At 36.0% G+C, this 18,351-nt stretch overlaps 1 protein-coding gene across 1 annotated transcript; it reads right to left on the reverse strand.

Moving 5' to 3' along the window:
• Nucleotides 1-713: 713 nt before the first annotated feature.
• On the reverse strand, nt 714-12,855 carry LOC146145128 (chymotrypsinogen 2-like). Its single transcript, XM_083389564.1, has 10 exons — nt 12,746-12,855; nt 8,678-8,838; nt 6,871-7,031; nt 6,394-6,494; nt 4,619-4,758; nt 4,211-4,332; nt 3,822-4,016; nt 3,360-3,460; nt 2,977-3,095; nt 714-1,200 (listed from the first exon to the last, which is right to left on the reverse strand). The coding sequence occupies exons 1-10, from the start codon at nt 12,819-12,821 to the stop codon at nt 949-951; spliced, it is 1,428 nt and encodes a 475-aa protein (XP_083245690.1). The 5' UTR covers nt 12,822-12,855; the 3' UTR covers nt 714-948.
• Nucleotides 12,856-18,351: the final 5,496 nt, after the last annotated feature.

Consider the following 18,351-nt stretch of genomic DNA (forward strand, 5'->3'; position numbering starts at 1 on the left):
TTTTATATAATGTTTTATATTATAGCATGGCAGTGTTTTGGCCATTAAGCGCCGTAGAATATTTCACCTTAAAACCAAATATCCCCCTGAATCCGCCACTACTATTTTCGTAGTGGTTTTACGTAGTGGGCCTAAGCAGTTGTGAAAAGACTGCTCTGGGCCGCAACAAAAAGCTTGCCGACCACTGCACTAACATGTAGACGACGAGATATGCGAGTGGCCCGTGGTCTAATCCGAATAAACATATTTGGCGCGGCAGTATGAAAGGTTGCACACCCCTGATCTAAAACGTTGTCAGGGGGTCGCCACGCAATTTTTTAGAAAAGGTTAGGAACCACTGGTTTAAGACATTCTGACGCTGTAAAAAAATCCCGCAGAACTTTGTAGTCTGTTGTATCGGACTTTCAGTTAATCGCCGCTAAACCTCTTAGCGGTTATACGAAGTAACTGCATAACGATGCGTACGTTAGTAAATGTATGTTTATCAATTAAAATGGCAATAAACATAGTTTTGCCAACTATACAAGTTAAATTTATCGCCGACCGGTGGTTATGAAGCCGTTATTTAGAGGTTTTCCGATATAAAACATGTATTGTACGCTCGTTTTTGCGACTGATGCAACATTTCAAATACGAGCAAATTTACATTTTTTGATTTACCCTTTTAAGTTCCAAACGATATATGAACTTTACCGAGGTAACACACGATTGGGTATTCTGCTTGGTAGACTATCCAATTATATTTGTTTGAAGTAAAAACTATAATAAGTCACGATCACACAACTGTTATATTGCTATTCATCAAAGCATTGTACATGTTCCACTAGCGAAATAACGCACCTAAAATGTTTTAAGAAATTCAGAAGTACATATATCGACTGCATTTAGTTTTATGTATAGACAACGTCAACAAACGTAAGGCGATTTTGGTAACCTAAATTTTGTTCGTTAGTTATCTCTGTGACAAATCGTGTCTGGTAAACGTTTGTTGTCCATTGGATTTGGTTGGAAGGCTGGAGTTACTTTCATGTGGAGGTACATCCAGCGCAAATAGTTTGACACACGAACGTAGACGCCAGGCTTCTTGACGTTTCCACATCCCTCACCCCAGCTGGTGATTCCCCAAAGAAAGTTGCGATTGTTCTCGGAGCACACCAGAGGGCCCCCGCTGTCACCTTGGCAAGTATCGGTAGTCGGGGTCTGCATGTCGACCAAAATACATTGATTAAAGTCGCTCAAATTTAGCCTATAATTGTAAGAAATTGCCAAACAAAATATGGGATGGGTAGTATATTTTATTCGGCGTTGTCATGATTCTATGGTCTAAAATAAACCAAGTCAAAACGGCATTGGGTAATACAGACACCGAGTTTTGTACTATTTATTTATTTAGAAAAAAAATGTAAATGTATTTATCGATTTGTGCGGCGGTAGGTAGGTATGTTCGCACGTCGCAGAAAGATAGACGGAGCAACGTACGCAAGAGGGCTCCGTCCCAAGCCCTAAATAAGTGATTTCCACACTATGTACCGCGACACACTAGTGTGCCTCGAGAGATTGTCAAGTGTGCCGCGAAATTTTTTGTAATTTCGGAAAAGAGAGTAGGCTAGTTGTATTAGCAATAGGCATACACACAAGCATTTTAGACTTAAATACGCACTTTTAACTACGAATTATTAATTTTGAGACATATATAGTTTGTCGTGTATTAAGGGCGATTGTAAAATTACTCTTTTTTTGTTCTGTTAAAAGTGTGCCGCGAAATAGTTAAGATTTTTTTAGTGTGCCGCGAGTCAAAAATGTTTAGGAACCACTGCCCTAAATAGAAAGAATGCCATTTACTCTCATATATAGAAAACTATATTAATGAGCGAGAGACGGACCAATATTTGTCGCACGAATTGCTTTTTACAGTAAGTTTAACCACGCCAAAAATTATAGGCAGAGTTCGCAAAATATCGCGTTTATTGCAGCGGTTTTAACAGTAGGAAAGTTTTGCTTTTAAACGGATAGGCTACTTTCTTGTGTTGGATTTGTTTGGTACCAGGACTATGCACTTAAGTATTACACAAGTCGAACGATACTTCTACCGTACAAATCGTATCCTTAATATAGTTTGAATCCAAAGTCATCAGGAAACTTACACGAATATCGTATTCAACAAACATAGAGAAAATAATTGATTTTGGTCAAAGTTTAATGACTTTTTACGTTTTGTTTACCCGCGGAAAGTTTAGGTATAGTTTGCAAAATATCGCGTTTACTGCTGCAGTTTAAAAAGACAACAATTTTTATTATCCAACGAGAATTAAGTTTAGCGCAGTTGGTACCGGGATGAAGAATTTGCTTCAATAACATGCAAAACGAACAACTGCTGCTAACACACGATAAAACACTAAAAACAAGTGACTGACGACAACAAAGGTATTAATGTACTATTTCGTGCAACAATGCGTTCTTTGAATTTCAAATTTCTAAATGGTTAAAATTTGAGTATTACTTTTTATAGGTCAAAATTTGATCTTTCTGGTCAAAAAATAATTGCCGTTATTATACTCATTGATACGAGGCTAGCAAAACGTTCAGGTAGATTTCGCAAATTATCTCACTTTTGTAGTTGTAATTGATCTACAGCCCCGGTATAGCGCCAGTAGTCGTTTACAATTTAGAATTAAACTGATAAATACTATATTCAACCTGGACAACGCCGAGTACTTAATCGTCTAATATTTTTTAGTTTGGAGTGGGTTTTATTAGGATTTATTGAAATCTAAAACGAAATTAACCAATTACAATACCTTTACTATTACAGCTACATACATATTTATACTTAATACTTATATACGGTTGGTCGAACTCGAAAATATGCCAAAAATACCATACTTTAAACTAAATTAGAAAAGGTGCGCTGTTAGTGTAGCGCATCGAAGGGAAACAGAAGTCTTTCAAACCTGGTATAGACCATGTTGCACTTACCGCGGCACAAAGCATCCTTTTAGCCAAAAACTTCACTTTACCCAGTTGCTTTACACATGTGTTATCAGCATAAATATTAACCAGGGCAGACTGTAGGCAGGCCGGAAACTGGCTTGGAGCTAAAAACAATGTTTTGTTTTAGTGTATTCATTCATGAGCAATAGAAATTTAATTGGTACATATAAAGTAGAATCACAGAGAAATGAGCTTTTAAATTTTTTCGGTTCTTGGCAAAACATATTTTACTTGTGTCTAAAACTAAAGTTTATGCCTCAAAAAATTAAACCAGAACAAGGAAATAATGTTTTAATGCTCAGCGTTTATATCAGGATTTGAAAATCCGAATTTAGAAAAGTATTAACAAAATGATATCAGTGATTTACCGTCGGTGTAATTCAGAGCTCCCCAACCCGATATTCCACACTCTGTATTTACGTTGAACTGGTATTTTGAGCGCGGAAGGCAGATTGGCTGAATAAATCTCCTAAAAATTAAACACCAACTTGATAACATATCCTTACGCATATTTAGAATAAAAGGGTTTTGCTAACTTTTTTGGAGAAACATTCCGACAACTTTAATGTAAGCTTGTTAATATACAAGTCATTGAAAAAAAATATGCAGTCTTATTTTAGACAAACACGAAACAAATAGTGAATATACTCCGATTGATGGTCAAGTTTTAAAACAAAACCATTAGCTAACAGATTTCACCACATTTTTTTAGCAAAAATACGTAAGTTTTTATTTTTCTTACACGATTGTTTTCTTACACGAAAAGCGATTGGAATTCTTTCATACATAAATTAACAATACTCCTATACTTGTACTATAGCAATATTCACCCATAATCGACACATGTGCGCAGCTTGATGAGCGCAATGTCCTCTCGGGGACTTGGGGAAAGTCGAAATTTTTCATGTTTGTAAACTTCTTCAATGTCGATGTCCTGTGAATTCTCGGCACCAGAAAATCGACTGTGGGCGCCTCCATCTCGATTATTGTAATCACCAACCCTGATGACTCTTTTATCCAGGGCCCTGCATTTAATGTTTGTATTCGTAGTTAAATACCGCATACACTACGATCTTCCTTCGCGCTCAATCGTTTATATTCAATAAGCAACAAAAATATGACATAGTGTCAGTTGATGAGGACAGAAAGCATTACTTTAAGTCATAAAAAATTTTCAGCAATAGGACTTTATTAGTTGATATAGGTTCGACAAACTTACGTTCGAGCAGTATTGACAACGCAGTGCCCAGCCGTAAGAACCCAGCATCTGGCAATGAGTGATCCGCCGCACAAATGCATCTGGCCTGCCGAAGCATGCTCGCGCTTAAAACGTAATGCGACCTGCAAAAATATACAGTTTTTGTCAATAAAAAACACTCTCACATATAAAAAAAAAAACATCTGCTTTAGCATCTAGTTTGACCGATAGCGCTTTTGACACGGATTTTGTATGGAACGGTATTAGGTAAATAGTAGCGGACACGTTTTATTAATAACGGGGCAACGATAAAAGTGCTGCCTAAATCCTATAGAGGGCTCGTCCTGCCCTTTCGTTTCTAACGATTTATGAAAATCTCTTAACTCTCGTTTTAAATAACATGCAGTTTCTTTAAGAGCAACTTCTTGCCTGCCATGGGTTGGACCCGGGATTTGCGTTAACCCCTCCCACGATACGTTGTTCCAAAGGGTTGACATTACTGCAAAAGTTCGGAACTCCAATTGAATTGGCTGTAGTTGATCCGCAGTTCGGTTCGTCCAACTGGCTTGCTAGATTTAACATACAATGTTAGCAAGCATATTACAACAACGAATTTCGTTGTTAGCCTTGCGAAACTATAGTAAGTTAAAATGATGGCCTACGAGAAAAACAAGGTGTGGAACTGAAGCCACGACCCTTCACACAAACAATATATTTTACCAATGCGAATTACATCAATGTAAAAAACTGTCGAATCCTATTTTACTTATGTTATAAACTGATTTTCAACATGACACTTTGTAAGTTTGTTGAATCTTTTTGCGTTTTTAACTTGTTTTACTAAATTTGAACACAACATTAAAGGTGCAATGCTGAATTCAAATTACAAAACTTGGTTACATAAACTATAGACAAAATATTAAATTTTAAACGTTTTGCCTTTCCTTAAACGACATCAAATGTTCGCATTTCATCCCTGTGGAAAAGGATTCTTAATTCTTACAGTAATTCGTTTTTGAAATAGTTTGGTGTCCCTTCAATTAGGCTATACAGGCTTATATACATGTGTATAAGGTTATCGTGAGCCAGTGAATTTTTTACAAGTGACAGTTAAATATACAACTGGGTAGCCTGTTGGATTGTGTGTTACTCAGGTTTATGTTTAATGTACTTAGCTATAGATTCTTGACAAACTGATCCCCCCGGGACAATGTTAAACATGACTTCACAAAGCAATGTCATATCGCAAACTAATTAAGTTATTCGAGAAAACTTTTTACACAGGAGAAGACGTGACACGTTGTTCGATGTAATTGCGATTTTAAAAAAGATGATTTGACAGAAATAGCATCTTAAAAAAAGGTCTAAGACAGTAGTTCTCAACCCTTTTAATACTTGGCCCCCCTTTAACAACTACTCAACAATTCCCCAATCAGTAAAACAACACCTGCAAGTATTCCAATCAAAAATAATATAACCTCTTATTAGGCGCTATATATTTACCAGGTTTGTAACCAGCTTAAATGATATTTCAATAAAAAAAAATGATATTTCAATAAAAAAATATTATATGCTCATAACTTGCTCCCAAATAGGCATATGCACAAATTGTTCCTAAATTCAACCCCTCTTACGAAAATACCAAATTCTTTATCTTTTGAAACTACAAAATTTACCTTAATTGGGAAAACCCCTCCCCTTTTAGAAATCTCTGGTTAAAATCAACGCGGTTGTAAATGTAATTTTAATACAACCGTTAAACTCTTGTTTTTATGTTTACATTTAAACGCAAAAAACACATTCATTTCAGGCACGAATATGCATTTCTTTTGGTTACTTTTTCAAAAGCCTTATGTTGCACACGTCGCCCTTGGGCTGAATTCCACCAAAACAGTTTGAAACACATGGCAAAGATTAGCGTAAAGCAATAACTTAAACACATTGGCCATTTAATCATCTTTAATTAATCGTTTGAAAGGTGTGGGAAGAGAGAAAGTCTGGGAATCAGTTAATTGCTTCTCCAAGCCTCAGGAAACGAAGCTCTTAAGTTTAATCTAACCAGTTTTATAGTATGTATTGACCCCGCCAATGTTTTTGCCTCCCATTGTTTTGCATGTCTGTTTATTATTTTGAACTATGTATTTAAAGTTTTCATTAAATAGCACTTACAACTATAGGTTTAAACGCTACATAGTTTGACTAACCTAGCATTTCGTCATTCAGCAAACGTACACTTTGCTCTAGGTCTGCTTGAACAGTGTTGATTTGAAAAATGTCGTCGATCGTTGCTCTCTCAGTCGGTATCCTTGATAGTTTATATATATATATTTAATTTAGCTGAATATGATAGTACAGGTGAAATTTAAACAACAAAACCACAAAATTTAATGATCGATTAATTTAAATATGTAAATCGTTATTTAAATGGTATTAATCTAAAATTATGTATTAATCATTTTGATAATATATTAAAGTAATCTAGAGCTGCATGCGTGAAACGTGCCATGACGATTCGAATTACCGAGTCACCTCCAGTTAAAATTTTATATGGATTCAATCCTCAGTTAACAAGCTCAACTTGTGTTTTAAACGTGAAATAATTCTATTCGTTTACACTCGGACATGATAACTTGTTTCCAGGATAGTTGTGCCAACATTGGTAAGTACTAAGAAATATGTACCTCGAGGTCATTTTAAGCTTTCCGTTGACGTAAATGTTAAACAGACTGCGCATTACAAGAATTAGAATGTTGAATCGACCACCGGGTTGAATGAGAACTTTTTTTGTGGTGCCGTCTTCAAGTTTGCAGTAAAAACGATTTCGTTTTGACATCTTTACGAACTGAAAGTTAAACATAACAAATTAAAAAAACACAATAACAAAATCTCCATCACTGAATCGTCTAAACACGTTTTTGCGCTATTCGTCTCATAAAATAACCTGTTTATTTGTTGCTACTGACTTTATTAACACCTTATTCGACAATAACGCTTTAAAATAATATTTCGTCACTTTTAATATTTGACTTCAAAGAGATAAAAGATAAACTTTAAAGCGCTTCGATACAACACTTTTCTATAATTTTTTCATAGCCATGCTCTAATTTTTTTATATAGTTTTAAGCTTTTTACTAATGTATGCAATGTACTGAATGCCTTTTCTCTATTTTTGAAGAATTTGCATTCTTTACCTGCAAACAAAAATCCGGGTTTGGTTTGAATAATCCCATTGATATTTTGATATTCCATAAAAAAGTTCTTTCAAGCACAGTTACTCCATCGGCCGGTTAAAGTAGTTAGCCTAAGTACACTGGTTCTAAAACTTACAGGCTGTAAGCGAGCAACTGTCTCCACCGTATAAAAATTAATGCATCACCATTGCCCACCCTGCGATACGAAACGACGGAAAGAACGAACTTTATTAAATATACATTAAACAAGTAGACCAATAACAGAACTTGGTTTCACGCAATGGGCTTGCAGATTTTTACCAAACGTTATATTATTTGAAGCCATTTTTTTCACGGCTAAAAATCTTCTTGAGCCAAAATCTGCTCGTTGTACGCCGGTCAAAACTTGTTTTTCTAACGTGTACCGTTATCGTTGATTAGAACGACAACTAAAGTGGTGGGTCGCAGAATATGCAAATTGTGTATATAAACATTTTAGTTGTTTAATACGAGCTGTTTTCTTCACACGAGGTTGTATGTACGTACAGGGTGCAGCAAGTAACGGCGGTAGGTCGTTTCTCTACCAGCTTCACTGATTCCGGGCAGCTTAGTAAGCAGAGCGACAGTCCCGGTGAATTCGAACATTACCGCAATGTAATTGTTTTTCTAACCTGGCCTCGGTTGCACGTTAATCCTCATTAGACCGACAAATTTGGATAAGCCTTTCTGGGCACCTATATAGTGTACTATATAATGTGTACCGTAAGAGTTGGTCAGTATACAACTTCAGAAGGGCTTCATCATAGAATAAATACATTCTGCACTTTACAGGGTAATTGTTTTTTAGGCTAATTGACCACCGTGATTAAAAGTATACATGTTGTCGCCTCAGTCTTGCACCCGTAAAAGTCTTTAAAAGACATGACCTAACAGAGATACACCATAAACAACTAGTCTTAAAAACACTTGTGATTCACGCGCAAATTCGTGCACAAATATGGTACTAAAGGTTAATAGCGCAAAGCGCGAAAAAAAATAGTTATTTTGGTTAAATTAATAAACCTTTTATTCAAAAATAGGTTTGCATTTTGATTTAATGGAATTTGTTGGCGCGACTTACATGCAAACCTTTAATTGGAAAATGATAATATAAATATAGGTATATAACTTACTTCAGTATAGGTTTGGAGTTACTGTGTTATTGAAAGTGTGCCGCCAATACATTTTTGTGCTACAACATAAACAACTTTGAGTAGCACTGAGGTAAAGTAGGACCTTCTACTTAAAGCACCACACTTTGCGGTGTCAGAACACTTACACGGCTTAATTTTCCTTGCATGTGCAATCTTAACAACGTATGCACTACTCCACTATTATTTGCCTTGATAAACAGTAAAGTTGGTCGGCTTAGAAAATTGACTACCCCCTTCCATTCTATGAGGGAATATTTAGGCAAACCGCCGCTTGGCACGTCTACTCCTGCAATAAAAAAAAGTATATTTGTAAATGTAATACAGACATATTTTAAGTAGTAACTACTTGGTGTTTATGGCATACCAATAAACAATTAGTACTACTCCTATTAATTGGAATACTGTCTGTGGCAAAAATAGCGATAGTTAATTGTGAAAAGAACTGCAAACTATCAAGTAAAAATCAGTGCAATCGACAAGTTGTTTGTTAAAGAAACTTATACGTTATGGTCGACATCTCGGTTAGTGATTTAAATCTAAAATCTAATGTGATTCGAAATTGCGCGTTATGCAATTGCAATTATTCCTAAATTAAAATTATAGTAAAGGTTTGGTAGTGGGGTCACCGCATTAAAGTGGCAAAAATCACAACCCAGTGATAAAATTTTCCTTAGTTTCAAAAGGTAAAAAAAAAATTAGGAAATTACTTTACGAAAAAATAGAAACAAGGTCGTTTTTGCCGGTACTGTGACGATTATTCGTAACCGTAATTTTGGGCAATCGTTGTTAACGTTTACGTGACGACCGACAAAAGGGTTTAATAATTTTAAGTTTTAGGATACTTCGACGAGGTTTCTCAGTCGCACCACACGTGTTTATCTCGCCACATACCCTGCTTTGATGCAGCAGATATCACGCCCACGGTTGCCAGCGAAAATTTATAGAAAAATCTAGGTTACATTTCAGAGAAACCATGATTTTGCAGAAAAAAACTGGAATAGGCCTACATACTTCATGCTTATTTAAATCGTTTAACTCAGCGTTCTCAGTTGTCTTGTGAAACTCGTTTTGACTAGTAAAAAAATTATTAACGCAGTTTGAAGTATCTTTAATGACAGATAAGCATAAGGCAAAATAACATTTCTAGTGGGCCGCGAGCCATTTTTGAATAGTTTAGTGTTATCATGTAGTATAGCCGTACACTCATTGCACTTTATTTAAAAGTGGATGTGGCTAAGAATTATAGTGTATCAGCGTGGTTCATGCCCGCGTGCCAAATGTGGCTATGATACTGCCTGTCAAACTATATTTTTTGCCAACTTTAACTATGTAAACCCAAATTTTTGTACTTTCATCAGTTTAACTTAAATCTATTCAGCACAAAGGTGATATTCTCTGGTTTCTTGCGTCGTGTGACTCATAACTTTACAGTCCAATTTGTGTTAAGTTAAGCTATAAATGCCGTTATTTTGAGCAATATTTGAATCCCTCGATGTGCCATGTGCGTTTATCCTTTTAAATAAAGTTTTGCCAATTTAAACAAATAAACCCAATTTGTTTTCCCAAGCACATTTAACTCGATTTTAGCTTCCTATTTGCGCGCGAGTTTGTTTGAAAACAACAGGTGTTTCTTAGAACAATTGTTTTATGACGTCACTTTGTGACGTCATTTTAGTGTTCCAAACTCAAAATAATTATCTTGGATCCGCCCCTGTTTTCGTAGTGGTTTTATGTAGTAGGCCTTCAATAGCTCTGAAAAGAGTACTTTGGGCCGCGGCAAAAAAAAGTTTGCTGACCACTGATCTAGGTGAAAAAACCTAGCGCTGGCAACCCTGATCACGCCACTTTCGGCGCATGGTGACGGAATACGAACAGTTAGTCGTAAAAAACAACAACAACAACAACAACAAGAACGAAATAAACGCCTACAGGTAATAATAACAAATTAGGCCAGTGGTTTTCAACCGCGGCTTCAAAAGTCGCATGAGCAATGAGCGTGTACCATTTTTAGCGGCTCTGATTAACGCTCAAACAATCAATCATTACCTTGATATTGCATTGTTCTTTAATCAATTCATATTTAATTTCAACAAAGTTAAGATCATAATTTTTTCCAGTTTGTAAGTCTTTAGTTAGTTAAGCCCTTCTCCAGGCCATAGATGGGGCCTGAGGGGCCATGTTTTAATTTTTTGGGCATTTATGAGCAATACTACAACAGTCGATCACAAGCATGCCACGCCTTCAATAGTCACACTGTTACGTCACAAACGGTGTAGTTAATATTACGTCTACTATACATTAATGATTAATGTATAGTTTTACTACTTTTAGACAGTTTTTGCTCCTTGACTGGTTTTTGAGTATTGCGTTAACTCTTAGTTAGTTGCTTCTCGAAACGGTTTGCTAGCATTGTTATTTGTGTTCTTACGGCAGTTAATACGATGACAAAAGCTAAACAAAATAGTAACTTTTTGCAAGTAAATGCCAACCCTATAGGCATATAATTAAAAAATATTAAGAAAGCAACAAGAAAACATCAAATATACATTACGCTAGCCAGGCTAACTAATTAACACTGTTTGCCATAGCTTGTCGATCAGGACTAAATATATTGTGACGTAACAAATCACAAAATTATTTTAAAGAGCCGGATGGAAGTACCCGGTAACATTAGTACTTCGTACTCGGGATCCTTGCTGATACAATTCATTAATTCTTCATTTCTCTTACTTACTTTGTTGCAATTCTGCTACTTCTAACTAATTTTTCACTCGGTTAGAGAGCCGCAAAATGTACAGTTGAGAGCCGCATGCGGCTCTGAGAGCCGCGGTTGAGAATCACTGCTATATAGTCACGAAAGTTGCTTGGCCCTATAGTAAAGAAATGTTAAGAGATCTATAACCTATCAACCATAAGTAGCGGTCTTATTCTCGTTAGATTTGCAGAGTAAAATCTCAATAAATGTCTTTGCTTATTTAAATATATTTTTAAGTTTTTCGTCAGAATACTTGCATCGTGTACTAAACATTAAAGCCCGACGCGGACAACATGTGTTTGAGCTGCGCAGGAAGTTTCGCAACATAATATACCATATAGACATTTACTTGAAAGAACGATTTGGAAAAGCGCTGATGTGCAGTTATACTATTTTTAATCAATACTTTTTAGTCCAACTTGAAATCGCCGCTTAAGTTGGAGGGCATAAAAATTTGCATGGATGACGCCACAAGGTTGCATCATGACTTTAACTTATAGGATTCCTTGCATACAAACGATTATGCGACATTCAAGACAGGAATAGTATCGAGCAAAGGGGTCATTAGCAACTGTAGCATGACTAAACCTGAAGCTAAAAACTAACGATGTTGCAATAGGTTGACGACTGAGGAACTAATTTGTTTCTAGTATTTAGGCTTTCATGCCCCGGCATATACCGGCACTGCGATTACTGTAATAATTACTGACATGATGTGTACTACTTTTGGGCGCAATACACAAAAATTGACCATCGTGTTGTAGTCGTGCCCTTTTAGAAAAAAATCAAACAAAATAGCAACAAGGGGCGGATCCAGGTTTTTGTTTGTGGTGCAATAGAAATTTGAAGACATGGTGTTACAAAATCGGTTTATAACCATCACCCGTTAAAGAACATTTCTACGAGCCTAATTGTTACAAACACAAATCGTTGGCCACAACTTATTGGAAAGCGTTAAAAATTTACGTCCACACAATGCATGACGTACGTTTCTATTTAAAAATGTTTTTCCAACTATAAATTGTATCCCGGGTTACCGTTTAGGAAAGTATAATCCAAAAACATTTCAGTAAAATGATAAATGATAGTAAAAAATGTTGTGTTTGTAAAATGGGTTGTCCGGAATTTTAAATTGAACTTTAAAGGCACTTTGTTCTAAAAATTGAAATGCGGTCGTTTCGAAAAAAAATTTAAGATTTTTTATTTAACTTGCTATTTTACTGAAGACTCGACATTTTTAAAGCTAATGTCTGACTGAAGCAAGCAAACGTGTCCTTTATCCATGAAAGACGAATATAAGCATATTGATGTCGAAATGTTGAGCATAGAAATATGTTTGTTAATTTTCGAGTTATTGTGTCAAAGCAAATAATATTGTTAGTAAAACTGAGGCTTTTGTTAGCTTTAAAAATTCATATTCAAAGTTGCAGTTACTAACTTATATTTTCCGCAGCAGACATTTTAGCAGAGAAAACAAATAGAAGAAAAACAAATCCATTACAAAGTATCTTCATGACAACTTTTCGTTTTTAAATACTAAAAGTTCCTGTTCAAAATATATGAATGCATTAGCGAACTGTACCGTATTTGATGTATTGTACTCTACAGGCAAGTTTGTGCGATATTTAGAAGGAACAGCATAAATGTTGTTAGTTTGTTTTAAATTAGGTGTTTATTTGTAAAATACCTTAATAGTTTGTTGAGTCAAGCGTTAAACACTAATAAACACTGATACCACCGAACCGTTAAATGCTGCAAAATGTAGGCGATTATTTTATATAATAGGCCTACATATATTTAAATCGAGTTGTGATCGTGTTAAATATATACAAGTACAATTAACAACGACTATATCTAAACAAAATTATGAAATAGAATAGCTAAAGAAAATTCCCAAATTGTCTTAAAGACAAATATTTGCAATGTCCAATCGACTGTCAAATATAAGCTGACCAAACTCCATAAAATAAAACATAAGTTACGATGAAAAATAATTTAAACTTCGCGAAACAATTGTTGATAGCAATTAACATTGCTCAATGCCTAGACCCGATTTACAAGTACTCTATTTTACGCTATAAAACGCATTTGGGAGCACTTTGCGCACTTCCAGCACACAACGTCACTATCTAGAGGCCTGGCGTAGCTGAAGCTGTCAGTTCTTTGCGTTTATTGGCGATCCAACGGAAGTAATTCGCCGTTGGCCACGCATTTCCGCTCCTTTCCCGGGTAGGACCCAAACAAAGTACTTCTTTTCCTCTTACAGTGTCGCTTGCAAACCTAAGAAAGTTTTCAGCTGCAAAACAATCTAGTGTATACACTCTCACGATTCTCGTCAAATTTTGTAAATAAAGCTTTCATCCACCGTAAACAGATAGCTTCACAGTAATCTTTTCAAACGAAATATTTTTCGAAGTTGTATATTAATTGTAATTATACGTTTCAACAAACCTTTTTAAGGTTAAAAATTGTATAAGTATACGTGTGCTAGGCCAGAGGTAAATAATGAATAAGAATTTATCGAAAGCGTCGTATAAGGTGACTCAGCGCACAAAGCACTTATTTTATGTTATTTTCATTGCTCAAACAAAGGACGTACAATTTACTAAGGACATATACATGCTTTACTACAGCACATGGTTTGTTACTTTACAAGTTTACATTAATGTTTGTTTGTACTTAAAACTACTATCTCGCCCAGACCTAAATAAACTTCTATGGTTTTGACATCAACTTTCGTACTAAGGTTTCGCCAACCTTTTGATTTTCATGCGTCAATTTTTTATCACTTCCAATTCGGATGGCCAACATCGATTCAATAGTAAACAAGTAATAATTTTGCAGTTATGAAACGAGCCCATTCTAGTTTACAACGATATAGCTACGTTTTAAAATATAATTAATCTCAGTAAAATTCACTGGTAACCAAAACACAACCAAATCGTTAAAATAAAAATAACAAGGTTGGAAACAAAAATACAGCTGATTAATATTTGAAAAATTGTAAGCGTCATGCTTGGCATACCTCATTTGGATCTCAGTTGTTGCATTTTTGTAAAATAAGAATAGGCGTAAAGCACTTGTGAGAGTGATTTTTTTTAGTTTTTTTATATTTATAAAGACTAGACGAAAAACCCAGCGTTGACCAGGTTAAAAAGGGTTTTTACTTGTAACAATAATATGCATCATTTTGGAATAAGCGCGATATATCACGCATTGCCCCGATTTTGCGTAACAACTAAATACCCAACGGCTAACTACGTCAAACATATTTTACGTAACGAAACCCTGTGACGTATACTTTTAACAAGACTTTTAGGCGAAACGTTGTATTTATTTCCAAAAAAATACTGTAGCCGTGAAACATGCTGAATTGCTGGTTTAAAAAAGGTTTTCCAACAAATTGACCCACCAGCCTTACCTTCTTAATTGTTATTGCAAATATTGCGCCAGGAAATGGCAACAGAACCTCACATCTAACAAGGCCCATTGATAAAGCAAGGTTATGAGTTTTGTAGGCCTAGCCTATCCCATACCATCAAGGTGTTACTGTATGGTAGGCTATGTGCTTATTTCTTACAGAATCTTGTCTAGTTAGCCTATAACAGCGGTTCTTAACCGTGGTCGCCAAGCAATTCCTATGGGGACGCGACCTCTAAGTTAAATTTTATGCAATGATTCTATGGTTTCGGTTGGGTTGTACACCACTCCTACAGCGCTGTACAAACTCTTTTTTGCCAATACTAAAACCGCAAAAAATTTTCCCGCTCCGCGCGAATCTTGTGTTTTATACGTTTGTCAACTATTTTAGCACAAAGTCTCCTTGAGTGCCATTGCATGTTTTCATATCATCGAAGGTATAACGACCATATTTAATTCCAATTTCGATAACTTATAGATAAACGATAAAATTCATCCACCGTTCGAAGTATTTTTATCTATTTTTTATATATGATAACAAGCCAGCAACAGGGGGACTTGAACTTTTTTGCGACAATCGATAATGCTTTTGCAATATTGCCGTTATTGTATGTCGTCCCTCGTCACATATTTTAAAACACGATAACGCAATGTTTACAGCAAAAAAGCTATAAATTATAATGCCAAAGAGGAAAACTCTGTTTACTGATGAGCTACGCCAGAAGTATCCTTACTTTACTCATGGCCCGCCCGCGTGTCCAAGATAAAAAAGTTTTTGGCCCGTGGTCCGAAAACCTTGCCCAACCCTGGGCCATAACATGCAGCTTCAGCAAGTTTATAATCGTCGCCTAATAAAAGAAGCGGTTGGGCGCTAAAGTGCGCTCGATTCTTCACGGGCGCGCGCGCGACATATCATTAACCTTTCAACGGAGGGGTCGGCAACCTTTTGCTAGTTGCGGGCCAAACCAAATTGAGCAAGTTCTCGGCGGGCCGTAATAAATTATCGCTAACAATTTTGTTATAAAAACGTATGGTTTTAAAACAATCAGAATTAGGGTCGAAACAAAATGTTTCGTGCAATGAAATAGAAATGTTCAGTTTATACTAAAAAAGTCGCAACACGGGAATCGCGAAAAAAATTGCGTTTGTTTTAAATTGGCAAACCTTTTAATTGCCAGAAAAACGTGACGCGTTGCGCACACACAAAATAAAAGATAAACATATGTCTGGCACCCTTTTTGGTAATGTTTATTATATAATACGGAATACACCAGAAAAAGATTAAGTTGGCGAAGCTTTGTTTCAGTGAGTTCCATTCTACGAACAGTTTGCACTTCGATAGTTTTCAAGCGCATGGCCCTATTAAGAGAACTCTGTCAAAAGGAAAATGCACTTCAAAATGGAAGAAGGTTGTCGCAAAGCGCGAATATTATTTGCACTTTCGTAAGATTAAAATAGTTAAAAATATGAGGCATGACCATTAACCATGTGGTTTAAAATTCGAGTCCACACGTCGTTATTCATATTGAAAAGTGTAGTAAAACCACTGCGAGAAAACGCGATTACCGTAATGGTTAATCTATTTCAGTGTTTCTTAACGTATTGTATTTAAGTCCGGGCGCACCTGGCGAGCGAAGCGAGCGCGAATATTTTTAGGGGTATACCGGAATTTCTTTCAAATTTCTTGCAAGTTTTTATTACATTTCAAAAATAAAAATTAAAAATGTATGATCAATATTTTTTAACACGTTTTCCGTTTGTACGCGACGCACTTTGGCACTTGGCAGTCAGTCTTCCACAGCGCAAGAAGCGCTAATCTAGTTGCATCATAACGTAAACAAACCTAATGTGTATAAAGATCGTTAACGCAAAGCCGGAAATTTTTCGCACTTACATAGTTAAAATAGTCAAAAAGTATTAGAAATGGATTCGTGTCTAGTTTATCAAAGGATAAATTACATTCGCGGGCCGTAGGTTGTCGACCTCTACTGTACAACATATATATGTAACTTTTCAATTTCTTGTCATATCACTAGTGGTCCGTGGCGACCACAGTTTGGGAAACCCTGGACTAGATAGTTTTGCCATATCATTAGACAAGGGACACAAGGGTGAATGAAATGTCGAGATCGATGCTCGGGGTAAACAAAACTAAAAAAGTTGAAGAAGCACTGTCCTATGTTACACTATCTCAGCAACGAATCAATGAAGCCATCAAAGCTTAAGCGTCACTCAGAACTTAAGCATAATGAACATAAGGAAAATACCTGTCCTTTTTTCAGAGACAAGAGCAGTCTTAAGCGCCAAAAACTTGATTCTAGTATTTTTTTATCAACAATGTAGTGCAAATATAGTATCATCGTATGAAGTGGCATTACTAATTGCCAAGCACAACAAGCCTCACACTATCGGGGAAACACTTGTAAAGCAAATGTGCTTTGAAAATGGTAAAGTTAGTTTTGGGAGAAACAAGTGCAAACAAAATTCAGCAAGTTTCTTTATCGAACGACACTGCGAGCAGACGAATTTTACTCATGTCATCCGATGTCAAACAACAGGTAACAGATGAAATAAAACTATCATCAAGCTCTCAGCTTTACATATGTGGAGAAGAAGTTAAGGAGGAATTTTTGTACTGCTCTGTTTTGAAAACAACCACCAAGTCTCAAGATGTAGTGGACAGTATCACAATTTTTTTTTAATTTGAAGAGCTTGACTGGAAAAAACTGTGTGGCGTATGTACTGATGGAGCACCTGCAATGCTTGTATCGAAATCTGGTTCCCAAATGAAGGTGAAAGAAAAATCTCCAAATGTCAAAGGAGTGCATTGTATGATACATAGATATGCTCTGGCCAGCAAGACGCTTCCCATTTATCTTCGGAAGAATGTACTGAATTCAATTGTAAAAATAGTCAACTCTGTAAAAAAAGTGCCACCAGTTCCCGTCTATTTAAACAGCTTTGCAAAGATATGAACTCTGATCATGAAACTTTTCTGTTTTATACAGCAGTTCGGTGGCTTTCTGCAGGAAATGTTGTTGCCCGCTTATTTGAACTTAGAGCCGAAATCAAACTATTTTTAGAAATGGAAAAACAAGAAACCTTTGTCAATTAATTTAGTGACGAAACATGGCTATTTGGTCTTGCTTATTTGGATGACATTTTTGAACAGTTTAACAAGTTCAACTTAAGGCTTTAAGGGCCTGATACCAATATTTTGCAATTTAAAGATGTGTTGTGTGGCTTTCTTGAAAAGATAAAGAATTGCACTCGGAAAAGGAATAGTGGCAACTTTGCAATGTTTGAAAACCTTTCAGTATTTGAACCTGCTGGTCTGCCTTCTCAGATAAAATTATGTATTCGTGAACATTTGGAATCGCTTGTAAAAGAGTTTGAGAAGTATTTTCCCGATCTGGTACGGGGAACTCAAGTCTTTCAGCGTAACCCATTTTCTGCGATGTTTGACATATCAGCTGTCCCTGAAGAAATTCAAGATGAACTACTGGATTTAAGAAACGATTCGTCTTGTCGTGAAATGTTTATGCAAAAATCGCTTTCTCAATTTTGGTGCACCATGCTTCGTTCCTATCCTAATATCTCAACAGCAGCTTTGTGGGTAATCGT

Source organism: Ascidiella aspersa, chromosome 5, assembly GCF_963924565.1.
Source record: "Ascidiella aspersa chromosome 5, kaAscAspe10.2, whole genome shotgun sequence".
Lineage (NCBI taxonomy): Eukaryota > Metazoa > Chordata > Ascidiacea > Phlebobranchia > Ascidiidae > Ascidiella > Ascidiella aspersa.